Below are 18,684 nucleotides of genomic sequence, written 5' to 3' on the forward strand. Positions count from 1 at the left end.
AGTCAAACCAGTGGGACCCAAGGATTCTCCAAAGAGACACAGTACCAAAGGAGTCCAATCTTCATTTCAGGTCACTGGGTAGCGTCCATGTCTAGCAAACAAGAAACATCAGGACTTTAATGACTTGGACCTTCATCCTTTTGCAGAGATATCAGGAGCGCCACACACCCCTTTCCAGCGCCCACATGACCCCCCCCATGCTCTCCCAATCCATCTACATACTTCATAGGAAGAGTCACCAGAGCCATGAATGTCACTGCCGAGTTAAATAAACCTCTCAATGACGAGGTCGACACTCTCTCCGCAGACAGACATACTGCTGATGGCCTTCGTGCCCAAGAGGTCATTAAAGGCCTGGATCTTGAGTGGTGTTGCCCCAGCCCAGTTCTGACATAAATAAGTGTTAGATAGCAACTGATATGGTTAGGAGGGGCTGATGATAAATATGAGGAGGGGCAAAGGGCAGAGTGCTAGACCAACCCTGTGATCACATGTTAGGAACAGACACAGACAGGAGGTGCAAATGACATGCAGCAATACGGGCTAAAGGGCAGATGTCCAGCCCACTTCTGACATAAGTAAACATCACATAGCAACAGACATGAATATGAGGGGCCGGGGCAAATGGTTTGCATGAGAATGGAGTAAGGGAGGAGCCCCAAGGCCAATTAGGACTTAAAATAACTATTACATAGCACCAGACATGAATAGGAGGGGCCTGATTAAATGATATGCATAAGGATGGGCTAAGGGTGGGGCCCCACTCCAGACTTGTCATGAAGAACTGTTGCATAGCAACAGATAAGGATAGGCGGAGCAACAAAGACCACGTGTGGTCAGCCAGCTGTACAATTTTCCCAATGTTGGTCACCAGCTTAACATTGGACCACCAGCACCAACAAGGCATGAACTGACTGACACCTTAAGGACACAGTGTCCACCCTAAGCCAACCTAGTGGTCACCCAACACCTTATTATGTGACTTTAGGTTAGTTTTTCCATTTTTTTGGCCACCCCCAGTATATGCCAAAGCTGATCAGTGCAGGAAAAGACAAAGTATGTCAAAAATAGGAACCTGTAAGCTACAATGCCACCCAGTGCCAGTGTTGAGAGTGGTTGTGATGCCTTTGGATGTATGATGGCAGTGTGCTTTATTAGCTCGGCAGAAGAATTCAATGAACTAAATGTCAACGTGAGGCGCTTTTAGCACCTTAATTAGATTTCAGTATCTTAATTAGATCATTCCCATTATTCGGAATCTGAAAATCTGGGCGTTTCCGCTTGACACTCTAATGATAGATCCCTGCCTTGTGTCTATTAACAGTTATAAATTGGGTTTTCACGGCTATCTAATCAAGTCTCATCTGATTACAGAGGCTCATCTTATTATAATAACTTGATGCCAAGACAGAGACGCGCAGTCGGAACCCCTTTAATGATGTTCTCGCATTGCACGCATGGTTGGTTTGACAATTTTTAATATTCTGACAGGAAATAAATGCCTAATGTCTGCTTCATAATTATCAGATTTCGTTTCAGGAAAGTGGCTAAACATTTTTATTGTTGCTTCTGAATACAGGCCTACAATTTATTATCCCCTACTGCTTACAATGGGAGGGCCATAGATGGCGCTGCTGAGTTAAAAGACAGGAGCCTTCAGATGCAGGTTTCAGTGTGTTAGACTAATGCCATGCCAGAGTCCTGGGTTCAAATTTAGTCACTTTAATACATTTAATAAACTGGGAATTGAGCACAATCAAAAATAACAAAAAAAAAAAAAAATGGGACCAAAACTACTGGTCTGACAGAGCAATAAAGAAAAAAACATGAATATCCATCCATCCATCCATTATCCAACCCGCCATATCCTAATTAGAGGGTTGGATATGAAGGGCTGTGAAGCCGAACTCCATTATCTATGATGCCCTGCGGGCATCCGGGGCACCTCTATGTTTCAGGGAGGACTCCATCTACCGGCCTGGATGTGTTGGCTGGGGTGAATTGCTGGCCATCTATCTATCTATCTATCTATCTATCTATCTATCTATCTATCTATCTATCTATCTATCTATCTATCTATCTATCTATCTATCTATCTATCTATCTATCTATCTATCTATCTATCTATCTATCTTGCATTAACGTTTGAAGTTCACCATCTATTGGAATGCATTTTGTAATTAATGTAGTAATAACATGCATTGCATTTTTTTATTCCAACAGATGGCACATCACAAATATTTAGGACTGCTTTTACAATATTAAATTCCAAAGGGAATATAATATCTATTATCTATCTATTATATAGTGCCTTTCATATCTATCTATCTATCTATCTATCTATCTATCTATCTATCTATCTATCTATCTATCTATCTATCTATCTATCTATCTATCTATCTATCTATCTATCTATCTATCTATCTATCTATCTATCTATCAAACCATGCATTCAGTACATAAATACACTCCTAAAATCATGCCATTACAATCAAATGATGTCCTTGGGTGCCAATAAATAAATTCCAATACATTACCCATCTCTCTGTCCTTCTACTTCAGAACATTGAGAATCTCAAATCTGCAGCCAGATCTATCTATCTTCAATCTCTATAAAGCTATTATCGTCCTGTTTAGCAGAAATGACTTCTTGTAGGTGTTTTGCAGAACTGCCCACCAGCCTATGAAATCAACTCGCGGAAATTTTGGACCACCATACAAAATTCCTCCAGTTACAAGATGTTTGTGAGGTTTTCTTGCATGTCCTGCTCATTCACAACATTTCAATGGAATTCAAAGCAGGGCTTGGACTAGGCCTGTCCCATAATCCTCCATTTCTTCTTTTTGAGCCATTCTTTAGTGGATTTGCTAATGTGTTTCAGATTATGACCATCTTGAGAGGTCTATTTCTGAGCCACCTTCAACTTTTGAGCAGATGGCCTCACATTCTCCTGATCTCATTCAGAATTCATAGATGACTCGATGACTGCAAGCTGCCTGAAGCACCAAAGCAACCCCAAACCAAAGCATTTTCACCACCATGCTTCACAGCTGGTATGAGGAGATGTCATCCTTTAATGGCCAACTGTAGTCCTTTAGGGTAGAAATAGCGTCTTCTTGGCACAATGTGCCTGCCGGTCAAATTTAACCCATCATAAATGCAGATGCATGCACTTTGACACCAACTATTGCAAGAGTTACCTGAAAATACCCTGATAAATTTTTTTGGGGCTCTTGGTGACGTCTTTTAAGATCAAACAATCAACTCTTGGGCTGGATTTGCCTGGCTGGAAAGTGTTGAACAAATTAGGAATTGTTAGAATCTACACCACTTATATAGTGCCTTTCATCTATCTATCTATCTATCTATCTATCTATCTATCTATCTATCTATCTATCTATCTATCTATCTATCTATCTATCTATCTATCTATCTATCTATCTATCTATCTATCTATCTATCTATCTATCTATCTATCTATCTATCTATCTATCTATCTATCTATTCTGCATTAACATTTGAAATTTACCATCTGATGAAATGGATTTTGTAATGCATGCAGTAATAGCATGTATTGTATTTTTCATTCCAACATATGGTACATCACAAACATTAGGACTGTTTTTACAAATTCCATTCAAAAGGGAATATAATATCTATTATATATCTATCATATAGTGCCTTTCATCTATCTATCTATCTATCTATCTATCTATCTATCTATCTATCTATCTATCTATCTATCTATCTATCTATCTATCTATCTATCTATCTATCTATCTATCTATCTATCTATCTATCTATCTTATATAGTGCCTTTCATATCTATCTATCTATCTATCTATCTATCTATCTATCTATCTATCTATCTATCTATCTATCTATCTATCTATCTATCTATCTATCTATCTATCTATCTATCTATCTATCTATCTTATATAGTGTCTTTCACATCTCTCTATTTATCTGTCTACATCAGAACAGGTAAGGTGCCCAGGTGCCCTCAGACAGTATACCATAACTAAGGTGATTTATCCACTTTAACAATTTCAAATCCATCTTAATACTCAGGTACTTTATAATTTGAATCTCACTAATCCTCTCAAATTGTCTACACAAGCATTTTAAATTAAGCCACGTCACCAGTAATAAACACATTAATAACCATTTGTGACGAGGGATTTACGTCCATAGTTTAATAAATATCTTTGTCATCATTTGTTGGATGCAGTCGTGCCAACCCATGCCAGAGTACATGGAGAAAAATCTACACATGCAGACCGGCACTCATAGACAGTACAGCATGTGACCAGGCCCAGGATCAGATCTCAGGGCTGTTGCAGCACCAGCTGTTGTGCCAGCCAGCACTAACCCTAACTATGCCCACTTATAATTACCTTGAGCGTTCCAGTCAAGTCTAACTATTTTCTGAACTGATCCACAATGAGCCAGCGCTGTTATTTTTAAACGAGAGCCTAGAGCCATGTGGATCTGTGACTGGCCTATGAATAGACGGCGGCAATCGTGTAAATGAGGCCGCCAAGGGATTGGGAGGGCAGCCGAACGTTCAGGGATGGACAGAGCAGAGCAGCTTGAAACCCAAATGTCAAGTGAGTGTCGAAGCTGCCGTCACATCGCTCCCCTATTCCTGTCATCGCGCTCTGCCCACACACCAGCTTGTCTTTGGGCTTTTTTTTTTTTTTTTATTTTTTTTTTAATCACACATAGATGAAGGTTTTGAGGGCTCTGACATTGTGTTACTATTTAAAAACCTTCACACTTTATTTTGTAACTTCTTTATTTTTACACAGTTAGCTTCATATTTTACATTTACCAGTTCTGGATGATGAAGACCCCATACTGGGTTATTTGAAGATAGATGGCATGAATTAGGATTTAGCATTAAATAAGGGATCTGTTTGCTAATCTGAAGGCACTTGATAAAGAAATCCCCCTTAGGACCTCCGTGGGGTGGGTTGATGTGAAGCCTGTCCAATCAGCTTTGGGTTTGAGGGAGGAACCAACACTGGACATGATGGCAGTTCACTATGAGGCCTGTCCAGGTCCAGCTATTCAGATTTGTCTGTGAGGTGAATTATGGGTGTTGACAAATCTTTATATCTTTAATTATTTACTAGGGGGCTTCACCCCCTGATCGCTACTTCACTACGCCCCAGCCACTCCACATCTCTGCCGCTCACATATGTGGATTTCACTTTCACCAAAAAAACAATCTTTTAATTCTCGCAGATACGCCTCTTCATTGGGAAGAAACATTCCTTTACCTGATGGCAACATGAATTAAACGATCTCCAACTTAAAAGTTTAAATCCGAACAATATATTCGATCTCTTTTCGCTATTCCGTTATTTCACCGAGTAATAATTTCCATTTGTTTGTGCTAATGCGATCTTTACTATCTAGTCTTTTTGGAGACTTTCGAATTTTCGTTCTTTCATAAACTCTAACCTGCCCAGCACGTGTACTGCGCCAAAGGTTTTAAATCCTTTACGACGCTCCACTTTGTCATCTACTCTTTATCTTTTATTTCCGGCCCCGGGCCTGGTTAAATCTCTTGGCACAAAGTCTCGTCTCGCGGGATGTGAAATTATCTCTCTAAGAAAGTCACGTCTCGTCCCAAGATTTTTTTTTATTACAATAGAGAGATGTATGTCATGTCATTATTGAGAAAAACAGAAAGGTCTGCATGAGACGTCAAGAGGTCTGGAGGTGCGTGAGAGAGAAAGGAGGACCAGAGAAGTGTGTGAGGATTATCTGGGATATGCCTGAGGGAGTGATGACTTGAGTTAAAAGCAGGGTCAGGGGTAACAGACAGTTAGAAGATGGTCTGCACCATCAACAACAATATTTATTTCCATAGCACATCCATCCATCCATCCATTTTCCAACCTGCTGAATCCGAACACAGGGTCATGGGGGTCTGCTGGAGCCAATCCCAGCCAACACAGGGCACAAGGCAGGAACCAATCCCAGGCAGGGTGCCAACCCACCACAGGACACACACAAACACACCCACACACCAGGGCCAATTTAGAATCGCCAATCCACCTAACCTGCATGTCTTTGGACTGCGGTAGGAAATAGGAGCGCCCGGAGGAAACCCACGCAGACACGGGGAGAACATGCAAACTCCACGCAGGGAGGACCCGGGAAGCGAACTCGGGTCTCCTAACTGCAAGGCAGCAGTGCTACCCACTGCACCACCATGCTGCCCTCCATAGCACATTGTCATACAAATCATGTCGCTCAAAGTGCTTTACAGGATGAAGAACGAAAAAAAAAAGACAAAATATAAAAATAAAATTAGGCAACACTAATTAACATAGAATAAAAGTAAAGTCTGATGGCCGGGGAGTACAGAAAAAACAAAAAAAAAAAATCTCCAGACGGCTGGAGGAAAAAAACAAAACAAAATTTGCAGGGGTACCAAGGCCACGAGACCACCCAGCCCCCCTAACATCAATGACCTCACAATCAGTCCTCAGGGTATTCAGGGTTCACGTGGAAGAACTTGATGATGACGGTCACGTGGACCTCTGGCCTTCAATACATCAATGGAGGGACTGCATGGTGCCCTGATCAGGTGGTGGGGGTGCAGATCAACACCACAGAAAACCGGAAAAAGAACAGCAGAGAAACGTAGGGGTTAGTACAGACTGCGGAGCCATGAATGATAATGATAATTCAATACATATTGTCACACACGTGCAACTAGGAAGATGTTGTTTGGACCAAGTAAAGGTAATTCCATGCCAGGCCAGGGGGTGGCGGGGTGCACTAAACTTTCTCCTGTTATCTCTGCAGACCAGCCGCGGGAAAACCTGTCTGATTTAGAACAGAAGACATCACTTCCAGTTCCGGCGCCTAGAAAATTATCACTTCCGACATCTACTTTGAATAATGAAGAACATCACTTCCGGTTCCCTTACATCACTTCCTGTCCTATCCCTTAAAACCACCATTTTGACAAACCATCATCAGTTCTGTTTTGGACTCGGTATAGAGAACATCTCTATATTTAAAAAGACTCTTTTGCAGCTAGGAATAATATACGGGTGGCTGCCCCAAACCTTTTTTAAGTGTGTTGAGTCAATTCATTTTTACAATATACAGAATATCAGGGTCACACTAAAATGAAGGTCTGAGAAAGCCGTGTTACAGTAATGAGTTTTTATCAGTTTTTTAATATGCTCCACTGTATCAGCCTGGTGAATTTCTATCGGTCAGCTATTCCAGATTTGAGGTGCATAACAGCAGAAGGCCGCCCGCCTCGCCACTTCTTTTAAGTTTAGCTCTTGGAATTCTAAGCAGACCCTCATTTGAAGATCTAAGATATAAAAAGTTTATTGTCATACTAGACATTAAGCCCGTTACAATAACGGGCACTAGAATAGTAGTGCATAAACATTAGTAGGAACAGTCTATATTAAATGGCAAAGGACCGTCTATTTTCTGTTACAGTAATCCTGGCTTGTATGTGGCTGTAATATGCGTCACTGTATTGTGTGCCTTTAATTTTCTCTCACAGTAATACGTCTCTCCAGCAAGTATTTTAATCTGTGCTGGCGTGCAGCTGATTATTGTATGTGTGGCGTCTCCCCAGCAACGGATTTTATGTGCATGAAAATAAATCTACTTTTAAAAGTCATCCTATTGTAATATCATGAAAATTCGTGAACACTCGTGTAAACACTTTACACTTTACCGGGCCAAGTTTGTTAATCTCAAATCTGACATCCTCAGAGTGAACACTTTCACGACAAACAAACCTCTTTAGGGAAGCTGGTCTCCGCGTCTCAGTACCTGATTGGATTTTTCGTGCGTTATGTTTTAGGTCTTACCTCATTTACCGAAATCCGATTGGATCGGCCGCGCGATATTTTACAGGTCCCGCCCTCTCTGTCTTGTGTGACGCGTCAGGCGGCCTTTGAAGCGTCGTACCGTGCCCCGCGCATGCGCACTTCACCAGAAGACACACACACACACGGACACATGGACGCACACAGGGATTTTATTAAAGAGGATACACAGTAAAAACACCATGTAATGAAATACTTACTTTTCTTGCTCACCTTCATATACAAAGACAGAAAGACAAAAGAAGTATAAAAACAAACAGCGATTACAATTGTAAGAATACAAAATAAGGTGGACAGTGCCTGATGACAATCCCCAGCAGTCAGTACCATTTATGAGGCTGTGATAGACGGCCGGCAGCTCATCCCGGCCGACATATCCAGGATGCTAGATGGCGTCTCCCCTGCAGCATAGAGGAGCCCCGGACTCCCGCAGTGCACCATGGGAGATGGAGTTCGGCTTCACAGCCCTGCTGGGTGCCGTGGGTGCCACTGTGTGATGCTGAAGGGAGACGCTGGGATCCCTATAGCCCGGAAGTACTCCCAAGTCACGGGGACGGAAGAACAGAAGTATAAGGTGGTCCAGATCTAATTATGCAATTTTCATTACACTGTAACTTAAGTTTATTACATAGAGAATTCACACCACCTGCCCTGCACATAGAGATCCATCCATTTTCCAACCCGCTGAATCTGAACACAAGGTCACGGGGGTCTGCTGGAGCTAATCCCAGCCAACACAGGGCACAAGGCAGGAACCAATCCTGCAATCCTGCCAACCCACCGCAGGACACACACAAACACACCAAGCACACACCAAGCACACACTAGGGCCAATTCAGAATTGCCAATCCACCTAACCAGCATGTCTTTGGACTGTGAGAGATAACCGGAGCGCCCGGAGGAAACCCACACAGACACAGGGAGAACATGCAAACTCCACTCCCGGGAAGCGAACCCAGGTCTCCTTACTGCGAGGCAGCAGCGCTTCCACTGCGCCACCGTGCTGCCCGCACATTGAGATTTCACTTAAAATTCTTTTTGTTGCCGATAGATGGCAGCACCTGCCCTGCTTTCCAAAACGGCAGGGAGACGGTTGTCAGTCGAACAGTTGCATAATTAGATCTGGACCATCCTGTTCTTCCGGGCAGAACAAAAATACAAGTCTTCATCTGACCCTGATTAAATCACATGGACAGAAGGACAGGAGCACTTCCGGGTCAAGGACTATATAAAGGACTATGGGAGACCCAGCAAGCAGAGCCGGAGTTGGGAGGGAGTGTGACGGAGCTGCTGGGAGGAGAGGAGGAGAATTATTGCGTTTCATATTGTGGGATTATTATAGTGATTTACTTGTTAATGATGGTGGATGTGCTTTTGGGCACTTTGAAGAAGAAAATTAAAATACTTCTGGGTGCTTTTAAACCAGTGTCTGCATCTGTCTGTTGGGTTTCACGGGGCAACAGTGCCCTGAAGCGTCCACTTATTGACTAAGGCTATGAGTTGTGGTTTGGATTGACTTTAACTTTTAGCATTGTTGAGGAGTCTGATTGCTTATGGAAAAAAACTATGCGTCAGTCTCGTGGTGCGTGATTGCACACTCCTGTAGCACCTCCCCAAGGGAAGCAGCATGAAAAGCGTGTGTTGAGGATGAGTATTGTCTTTAATTATGATTTGGAGAGTAAGATGCAAGCCATTCAGAGACATAAGATGGATCAGATTATTGAAGGCTTTGTAAACCATTAGCAGTATCCATCCATCCATTATCCATCCCGTTATATCCTAACTACAGGGTCACGGGGGTCTGCTGGAGCCAGTCCCGCAGCCAACACAAGGCGCAAGGCAGGAAACAAACCCCGGGCATATTACTGCAGATTAGCAGTATTTTAAAGTCAATTCTAAATGGCACAGGTAACCAGTGTAGTGACGCTAAGACTGAGGTAATGTGCTCAGATTTTCATTTCTTAGTTAAGATTCTGGCAGCTCCATTCTGCACTCATTGTAACTGATTGATGTCTTTCTTGGTTGGTCCTAACAGGAGTGCGTTACAGTAATCTAGCCAACTGATATTAATGACCTTTTTAGGATCAGAAAGATCAGCATCAGAGCAGTAAATAATGACTGAAATGTTATAAAATAATTTGGGACACTGGGTGTCTGAGGGCGCAAAGCCTACTGAAGCTCATGTCTGAATTTTTTGATTTGTGATGGCCTGGGTTTTGAGGATCTGAATATCACTCGGCAGGCTTTATTTGCCTTGGAGTCAAAATGTAATATAACATACCACTAAGGAGACTTAATTAGCACCTTGCTTCTTCTTCTTCTTTCTGCTACTCCTGCTAGGTGTCGCCACAGCAGATCATCTTCTTCCATATCTTCCTGTCTTCATCATCTTGCTCTGTCACACCCATCACCTGCATGTCCTCTCTCACCACATCCCTAAACCTTCTCTTAGGCCTTCCTATCCTCCTCTTCCCTGGCAGCTCTATCCTTAGCACCCTTCTCCCAATAAACCCCTCATCTCTCCTCTGTACATGTCCAAACCAACGCAATCTCACCTCTCTGACTTTGTCTCTCAACTGTCCAACCTGAGCTGACCCTCTAATGTCCTCATTTCTAATCCTGTCCAGCCTCATCACACCCAATGCAAATCTTAACATCTTTAACTCTGCCACCTCCAGCTCTTTTTCCTGCTTTCTGGTCAGTGCCACCATCTCCAACCCATATAACATAGCTGGTCTCACTACCATCCTGTAGACCTTCCCTAATAGATTATATATACGTAAGTACATAATCCATAACATTGCTCCCTAAAACTAAATCCATATACCAGGGTATTTAAAAGACATATTCCAATAAATGTTAAACTCTAAATTGGAAAAGTAAAGCAACAAATGTTTCTCTCTGACTTTGTCTCCCAACTGTCCAACCTGAGCAAATCTTCTAATGTCCTCATTTCTAATCCTGTCCATCCTCGTCACACCCAATGCAAATATTAACATCTTTAACTCTGCCACCTCCAGCTCTGTCTCCTGCTTTCTGGTCAGTGCCACCATCTCCAGCCCATATAACACAGCTGGTCTCACTACCGTCCTGTAGACCTTCCCTTTCACTCTTACTGATACCCGTCTGTCACAAATCACTCCTGACACTCTTCTCCACTCATTCCACCCTGCTTGCACTCTCTTTTTCACCTCTCTTCCCCAATCCCCATTACTCTGTACTGTTGATCCCAAGTATTTAAACTTCTCCACCTTCGCCAACTCTACTCCCTGCATCCTCACCATTCCACTGACCTCCCTCTCATTCACACACATGTATTCTGTCTCGGTGGTCCTACTGACCTTCATTCCTCTCCTCTCTAGTTTAAACCTCCAACTCTCCAGGGTCTCCTCAACCTGCTCCCTACTCTCGCTACAGATCACAATGTCATCAGCAAACATCACAGTCCATCATAGTCTTTCATTAGCTCATTGCTATTCAATCAAAATGTAATATTAAAATCATGTAACATGCTCACCATGGAAGGCGCTATATAAAATAAAGACAGATTGTTTCACAGTTGAGGGTCAAGTGAAAGGTCTTTGAAGTACCTGAATGTCACTCAGCAGGCTTCATGTGCTTTTCAGTCCGAATGTGACTTTCATTTTATGTAATAAGCTCACTATGAAAGGCACTATATAAAGTAAAGGTAGCTTTTCTAATTTGTGGTGGTTCAGGTTTTGAGGCTCTGACTATCCCTTAGCAGGTTTTACTAATTCATTGGCATTTGGTCAAAATGAACATTAAGTTCACGTAATGGTGTCACTATGAAAGGCGCTATATAAAATAAAGACATTATGTTTCATTAGTTGAGGGTGAAGTGAAAGTTAATTTCATGTTATGGGCTCACTGTGAAAGGTGATATATAAAATAAGGATAGCCTTTCTCATTTATGAAGGCTCAGGGTTTGAGAATCTGAGTCCAAACCTACTGACACTCACATCCAAATTTTTTAATTTTTTTGGCTTGATTATGATTTGTTATCTCTCTATTATAAAAGGAAATCCTGGGACGAGACTTTTTTTAAAGAGATAATTTCAAGTCCTGCAAGACGAGACTTTTGCTAGGAGATTTTTTCAAGTCGCACCCTCCTTTCAACCATATTGAACCACACACGCGGTCCTCTCACCTCTCGTTCGTGTGAATGCTTTTGTCAGATGCACTTCCTGCGCTCTCAGCTCTGATAAATTTTTACGTTTTCCACACTTTAAGTCGTTTATGAAAAGTCCTCCGTTTCATCCTTTAAAGAAGCTTTTCTGGACAATATTGTTATACATACAATCTATTTGTTTCATTTGTAATAGTCCATTTCTGGACAATAATTCTATACGTTCTAGATGACATGTCAACGACTAAGCAAAGAAGAAAAGGCAGTGCGTCGAAAAGAGAGCCAAAAGTGTTGGAGAGAAAAGAATACAAAAAAAGAACAATAATAATCTAAGTGCAAATTCAGAAAATAAGGAAAGTAATAAACAGCCTGGACCAAGTGGAATTGAAAACCTAGCAGATCCAAGCAGTGGCAGAAATAAAAGACAAAGAGTAGATGACAAAGTAGAACATCGTAAAGAGGTTGAAAAAACGTTGGCGCGATACACATGCAGAGCAGGTTAGAGATTATGAAAGTACTAAAATTCGAAAGTCTCAATAAAATGATAGTAAAGATCGCATTAGCGCAAACAAACGGAAATCATTACTCGTGAAATAATGGAACAGCGAAAAGAGATCGAATATATGAACAAAGGTGATATGACAGAAGTATGTAGATATTGTTTGGCTTTAAACTTCGGAGACTTGTAGATCGACTCATTCGTGTTGCCATCACGGAAAAGTAGTGTTTCTTCACAATGAAGAGGCGTATCTGCGAGAATTAAAAGATTTGTTGTTTGGCATATGTTTTTACTGAAGTTTTACAGTAAAAGTGTAAGTTTTACAGTAAAAGTGTAAGTGAAATTTGCATGTTAATTTCAAAGCCAAACAGAACAAAAATGTATAACTCAACGAAAACCTCTAACACAACATGAAACATAATTTTCTTTCAATTTATTACGTTTTACTATTTTTTATTATGGTTAATTACTCACTGTAATGTAAAAAGTTGTTTTTTTTATTAGAGGGAAAGAAACGATATTCACACATGGGCAGTTATATGTTGCATTTTCACGATATAAATCCAAACACGGAATCAAAATTCAGTGCGATATTGACGAAAAGTTAATTCCAAATATTGTTTTTACTGAAGTGTTGCAATAAAAGATAGATAGATAGATAGATAGATAGATAGATAGATAGATAGATAGATAGATAGATAGATAGATAGATAGATAGATAGATAGATAGATAGATAGATAGATAGATAGATAGATACTTTATTAATCCCAATGGGAAATTAACATACTCCAGCAGCAGCATACTGATAATAACAATTATAAATTTAAGAGTGATAACAATGCAGGTATAACAGACAGACAATAACTTTGTATAATTTTACCGTTTATCCCCCCGGGTGGAATTGAAGAGTCGCATAGTGTGGTGGAGGAACGATCTCCTCAGTCTGTCAGTGGAGCAGGACGGTGACAGCAGTCTGTCGCTGAAGCTGCTCCTCTGTCTGGAGATGATCCTGTTTACTGGCTCCAGTGGATTCTCCATGATTGACAGCAGCCTATAAGTTTAAAAAGTATCTGCGTGTTAATTTCAAAGTTAAACAGAACAAAATCGTATAACTCAACGAAAAACTCTAATGTAACGTGAAACATAATTTTTTTTCGATTTATTATGTTGTACTATTTTTTACTATGGTTAATTACTCGCTGTAATATCAAATAGTTAGTTCTATTATGCATGTGTAACAATTCCCATGAAAATGACAATCTGTTTAAATTTTATATCCAGTTACCGATACACGGGGGTTGGCGAGTAAAGCGAGCAGGGGGCAGAGCCCCCTAGTATCATGAAAATAAAATGTATGCGCAGTAGAAGGGGTGTCATGTCCTTTCTGGTAACCTAACAAAATTTTCAATCGTAAATGCGCTTTTTTGTCAAGATTGTGAATGTTGTAAGGACCCTGAAGTTCCATCCAAATGTCTTGCAATGTGAGGTGAAGCCAAACCCAATTAAAAGTGTCATTTTGCTTCACTTCTCATTGCACCCATGTGGTATCGTCTGTTTACCCCTTACATTTATCAGGTTCATTATTGGATTGGCTACTCCCGCACCCTAAATAATAACACACACATACATAGATATACACATACTGTACACTCAGACCCTAACCACACCAGCGCCCCATAAATTACACACACACAGCTGATTAACCTCTGGCACTTTAAACCACACAAGTGCCTTAGGAATAACACAGGCCTGTCACACTCTCAACACTTCAACAGACTTACTTATTATTAGCACAAACAACATACGATGTCTTAATGATATCTCAGTCCTAAATATTACTGTTGGTCTACAAGAATACATTTAAGCATACAAAGGTTCAGCACTCTTGACTATCGGTCATTTATCAATCCAGAATGTCCTGTTCCCTACTATTGGGTGGAGCTCTCACCCTCAGCCTTAACAAACCTCACAGCACAGAGCATATGGCAAAGCTCCGGCTGCACCAAGTGCTCAAAGAAATCTACCTTATTACTTCAATCATTCTGGGACATGAAGACAAAGCATAGAAAGAACAAGTTAAACTTTATTAAAGAACAATAATAAGTAATAGAAAATAAGATCGACAGTAAAGCCTGGATAACTAGTCTTGTAAAAGCTTACTGAAAGAAATCAGTGATGTCAAGGATGAATGTCCCAGGGGGACGTTTAATTTAGCAATCAATGTTTATGAAAATGCCGTTAACTGATGATCGGATGAAAACTGGCCTCACGTGTCTTTGTTTTCTCTTCTGACGTCGCTCTTCCATCGTCACTATTTCTCTTCTGATGCTGCTTTCAGATGAGGCATATTTATTATAAAATTTCATGCCATGGTTTCACAACACATGATTGTTGTATGCACCTGATTGACTGGCTGTCAATATTTTGGATGGATATTTTACTCCCCAAAAGTTTTTTAATGTTACATTAGGTTTCGGCATGTCTTCCTTTCCCAGGCTGTAAAACCAATTTAGCACTATGTTGTGAACAACTGTTGTAAAAGTGAGGTTTAAGGGACGAGGATATATCCTTTTATATACCTGGTAGGTAACCACCCATACAATCAGATTGTGAATCAGACTACGAATGCCGTGAATGTAATTACCCCGATCTACATGCTGTCAAATAAACAAACCACACGCCGTGGCGCAATTTTAGGGGCTTTGCCTCTAGCGCTGACGTCCGAGGTTCGATTCCCGTAAGGGAGTGAAGTGAGTGGGTGGTTACCTACCAGGTAACGCACTGCACTCGCTTACCGTAATCGAACCTCGGACGTCAGCGCTAGAGGGGCTTCGCAGCAGTGAAGTATTGCTTTTAAATTTTAATTAAGAAAAAAGAAAACCTTTTTAAATTAAGTCTTAAAAAGAGGTGTAAAGATATTGACAATAAGCTACGCAAACCCACCAAGACATGCAATCATTTAAATCAAGGCGCGAGTCAAAAAACACCAGCCCATAATATTAGTTAACGATTAACACATTTCTATATGTATTGTAAGCATACAATACAACTGATAATATGTTGCGCTTATTTATCTGGTGTACCGACATTTTTGCGCTTTTAACGGCTGAAATCTAACGTGGTTTGTGCCCTTCAGAATGAAAACAGTTTGCATTTACCTTTTTAACCCTTTAACCGCCAACTCCCTAAATATTCCCCACGCCAGGCGAAATCTGAACAATTTTCGTTTTTTTACTTTTTTACATTTATTCAAGCAGTATTGACCACTAAATGTTGTGCAAGTTCTAGAAATGGGCAAACACATACAACTGGAGTACCAGTTATCCATCCAAATGGTGTACCCATTGTCCAATAGTGGTAGGGCAAGGTACACAACAATTTTCTCTGAAAGTCCAAAGTCCTTACATTCATCTGGCAACACTACTGAAATACTACTCATAGGATCCTCTTTGCCAGTGTATACACGAAATCTATAAATGTAACCTGAATTCTCAGCTAAGCAAAACATCTTGAATACAAACCGTGCCCTTTCAATGGTAGATACTGTCGAAACTGTAAGCGGCCCTTCCACAAAAATAAACTTTCATCAACTGCAACTGACGGTCCTGGCATGTAGGGCAACTGAAATGTTTCAAATAAATGGTCAATCAAAGGATGTAGCTTGAACAAGCGGTCACGGTTTGGATCTTTCTTATCTGGCTCATTTCTGTTGTCATTCAAATGAAAGAATTTCAGCAGCAAAGAGAATCGGTTACGTTTCATGATAGCTGCAAAAATAGGTGTTGCATACATAGGATCTGTAGACCAGTACATCTCAATATCTGGTTATCTGATTATTCCCATCAACATCAAAATCCCAATGAATTTTTTCATTTCGTTTTCATCAGTGTCTACCCAAGCACGAACACGGGAATGTGGAGGTAAATTGGGATTTTTCTCAATAAACTGTGCTGCATACAGATTTGTCTGATGAACAAAATGTCTGATCAAATCAGGTGACACAAACAGCTCATAAAACTGCTCAGCAGTGTAATTGTTTACATCAACAGTAAAGCCACAGGTTGCCTCAAACGGATGCAGAAAAGGTAGTTCACCTCGGGCAGCAGTCCAGTTGAGATGCTGGGGATACACCCACTCATTGCCATCATCCGATGCGTCTTCATTCACAGTATCATGCAGCGCACGTTGCTGCTCATCATTGTCGCTAAAATCTTCTTCAGAACTGCTACAATCATGATCAGAATTGTCCAAAATCGCCTGCAAAGTCTCACTTGAAGTCAGTTTACATTTTGCCATTTTCACTTCCGAATCACGTCACATGACCGGCCAAAACAACCACAGAGTTGTCGAAATACAATGTAGTAATAATACCCACGCCAAACCGTCAGTTATACTACGTGCCAGGCATTCATATAACCATAGGCAAATGTGCCGGATAATTCCGGCAGTATGGCGTTAGCAATAAAACAACGATGCCGGATATATCCGGCAGAGGGCGGTTAAGGGGTTAATAAAAGGCGAGCTTTTAAGCCTGAGGAGTCACCCCGTAAATGCACACATTTAATTGCACATGTGTTAATATGTATGCTTACATAGTATTAAAAGACACTCAACAATTAACGTCATTTACCTTCGTTCCTACGTTTGACTCGTGCTGTAAATCTCTTCCTTGTTTTCAGTTCACGTGATTACGTAGGAGGCGTGATGACGCGATACGTGACTCCGCCTCCTCCATTAGAGTATATGGACAAAAAACAGGTTCCAGTTATGACCATTACGCGCAGAATTTCGAAATGAAATTTCAGCCTTCTACCTACACGGGAAGTTGGAGAATTAGTGATGAGTGAGTCAGTCAGTGAGTGAGTGAGTGAGTGAGTGAGTGAGTCAGTCAGTCAGTCAGTCAGTCAGTCAGTCAGTCAGAGAGGGCTTTGCCTTTTATTAGTATAGATGCCTATACAAGTGTCCTGTATCTGAATTCATCTTCTTGGGATTGAGCAAAATATAATAAAAATATAGAGAATAATTTATAGATTTGAGTGGCATGGTGGCGCAGTGGTAGCGCTGCCTCCCTGCGTGGAGTTTGCATGTTCTCTCCATGTCTGCGTGGGTTTCCTCCGGGTGCTCCGGTTTCCTCCCACAGTCCAAAGACATGCAGGTTAGGTGGATTGGCGATCCTAAATTGTCCCTAGTGTGTGCTTGGTGTGTGTGGGTGTGTGTGCCCTGCGGCGAACTGGCGCCCTTTGTTCCTGCCTTGCTCACTGTGTTGGCTGAGATTGGCTCCAGCAGAAGACCCCTGTGACCGTGTAGTTAGGATATAGCGGGTTTGATAATGATTGACTGACTGAATTTGTAGATTTTATATACCATAACAACCCATAATGCCTAACACGGTACATCCTCCTACTACTACATCCAAATGTCTCTAAAAAGACAGAAATAAAACCAGGTACCCATGTTACAAATCCTGTCCCATAAGGGTCTGTCCATGTGACTGCAATCCCTTGCAGTAAAGGGACGGTGACGTCACTGTCCCGATGTTAGCTGACTGAGCTGATTGCTGTGGGCTCACAGGTCAGTCATCAGTAACTTCATTAGTTCACTGACCAGATTGCTCAGGAATCAATGGATGGTAAGCTCGGTAGTCTGTCATCTTTAGGCCCATCCCCTGCTGCCACTACCGAGCTGACGAGCCTCGGGTTGCTAATAAAGCGACTCTCTTCTCTTCCCACAGAGACTTAAAGAGCTGAAGCAGAGGGAGTTTGCAAGAAATGTGGCATCCAAATCGAGGAAAGATGAACGGAAACAGGAGAAAGCACTTAGACGCTTGCACGAGCTGGCTGAACAACGGAAAGAAGTCCAGTGGTGAGTACCGGCCAGGTTTAGAGCTGTGCTTGAAGGAGGCCATGTACAATGCGGAGGAGGACACACACACATGTACCGCTGCAGGATTTTTTTGATGATTACTAATCAATTATTAAAGGTGGCCACCCAGGAGGATGCCGTAATAATGTGGGATCTGAAAAAGACATCTTAACTTGGTAATTAATGAACAGTTTGTCCTTCGGCAATAGCAGTAAATTAAGCCAATGATTCGGTAAGACTCCTACATTATTAACTTTGCCTTTTTCTGTTTTCGGAGGTGGTCTCCACAAGTTA

The 18,684-nt window shown here is 41.4% G+C and overlaps 1 protein-coding gene across 1 annotated transcript in view; it reads left to right on the top strand.

The window, feature by feature from the left end:
* Positions 1 to 18,684, top strand: part of znf804a (zinc finger protein 804A) — a 359,039-nt gene that overhangs the window by 330,408 nt on the left and 9,947 nt on the right. Inside the window, exon 3 of the mRNA XM_051930612.1 lies at positions 18,260 to 18,390. Within this exon, the coding sequence (XP_051786572.1) occupies positions 18,260 to 18,390 (131 nt within the window). The remainder of the gene's footprint in view (positions 1 to 18,259; positions 18,391 to 18,684) is intronic.

This window comes from Erpetoichthys calabaricus, chromosome 8, assembly GCF_900747795.2.
Source record: "Erpetoichthys calabaricus chromosome 8, fErpCal1.3, whole genome shotgun sequence".
Classification (NCBI taxonomy): Eukaryota; Metazoa; Chordata; class Cladistia; order Polypteriformes; family Polypteridae; genus Erpetoichthys; species Erpetoichthys calabaricus.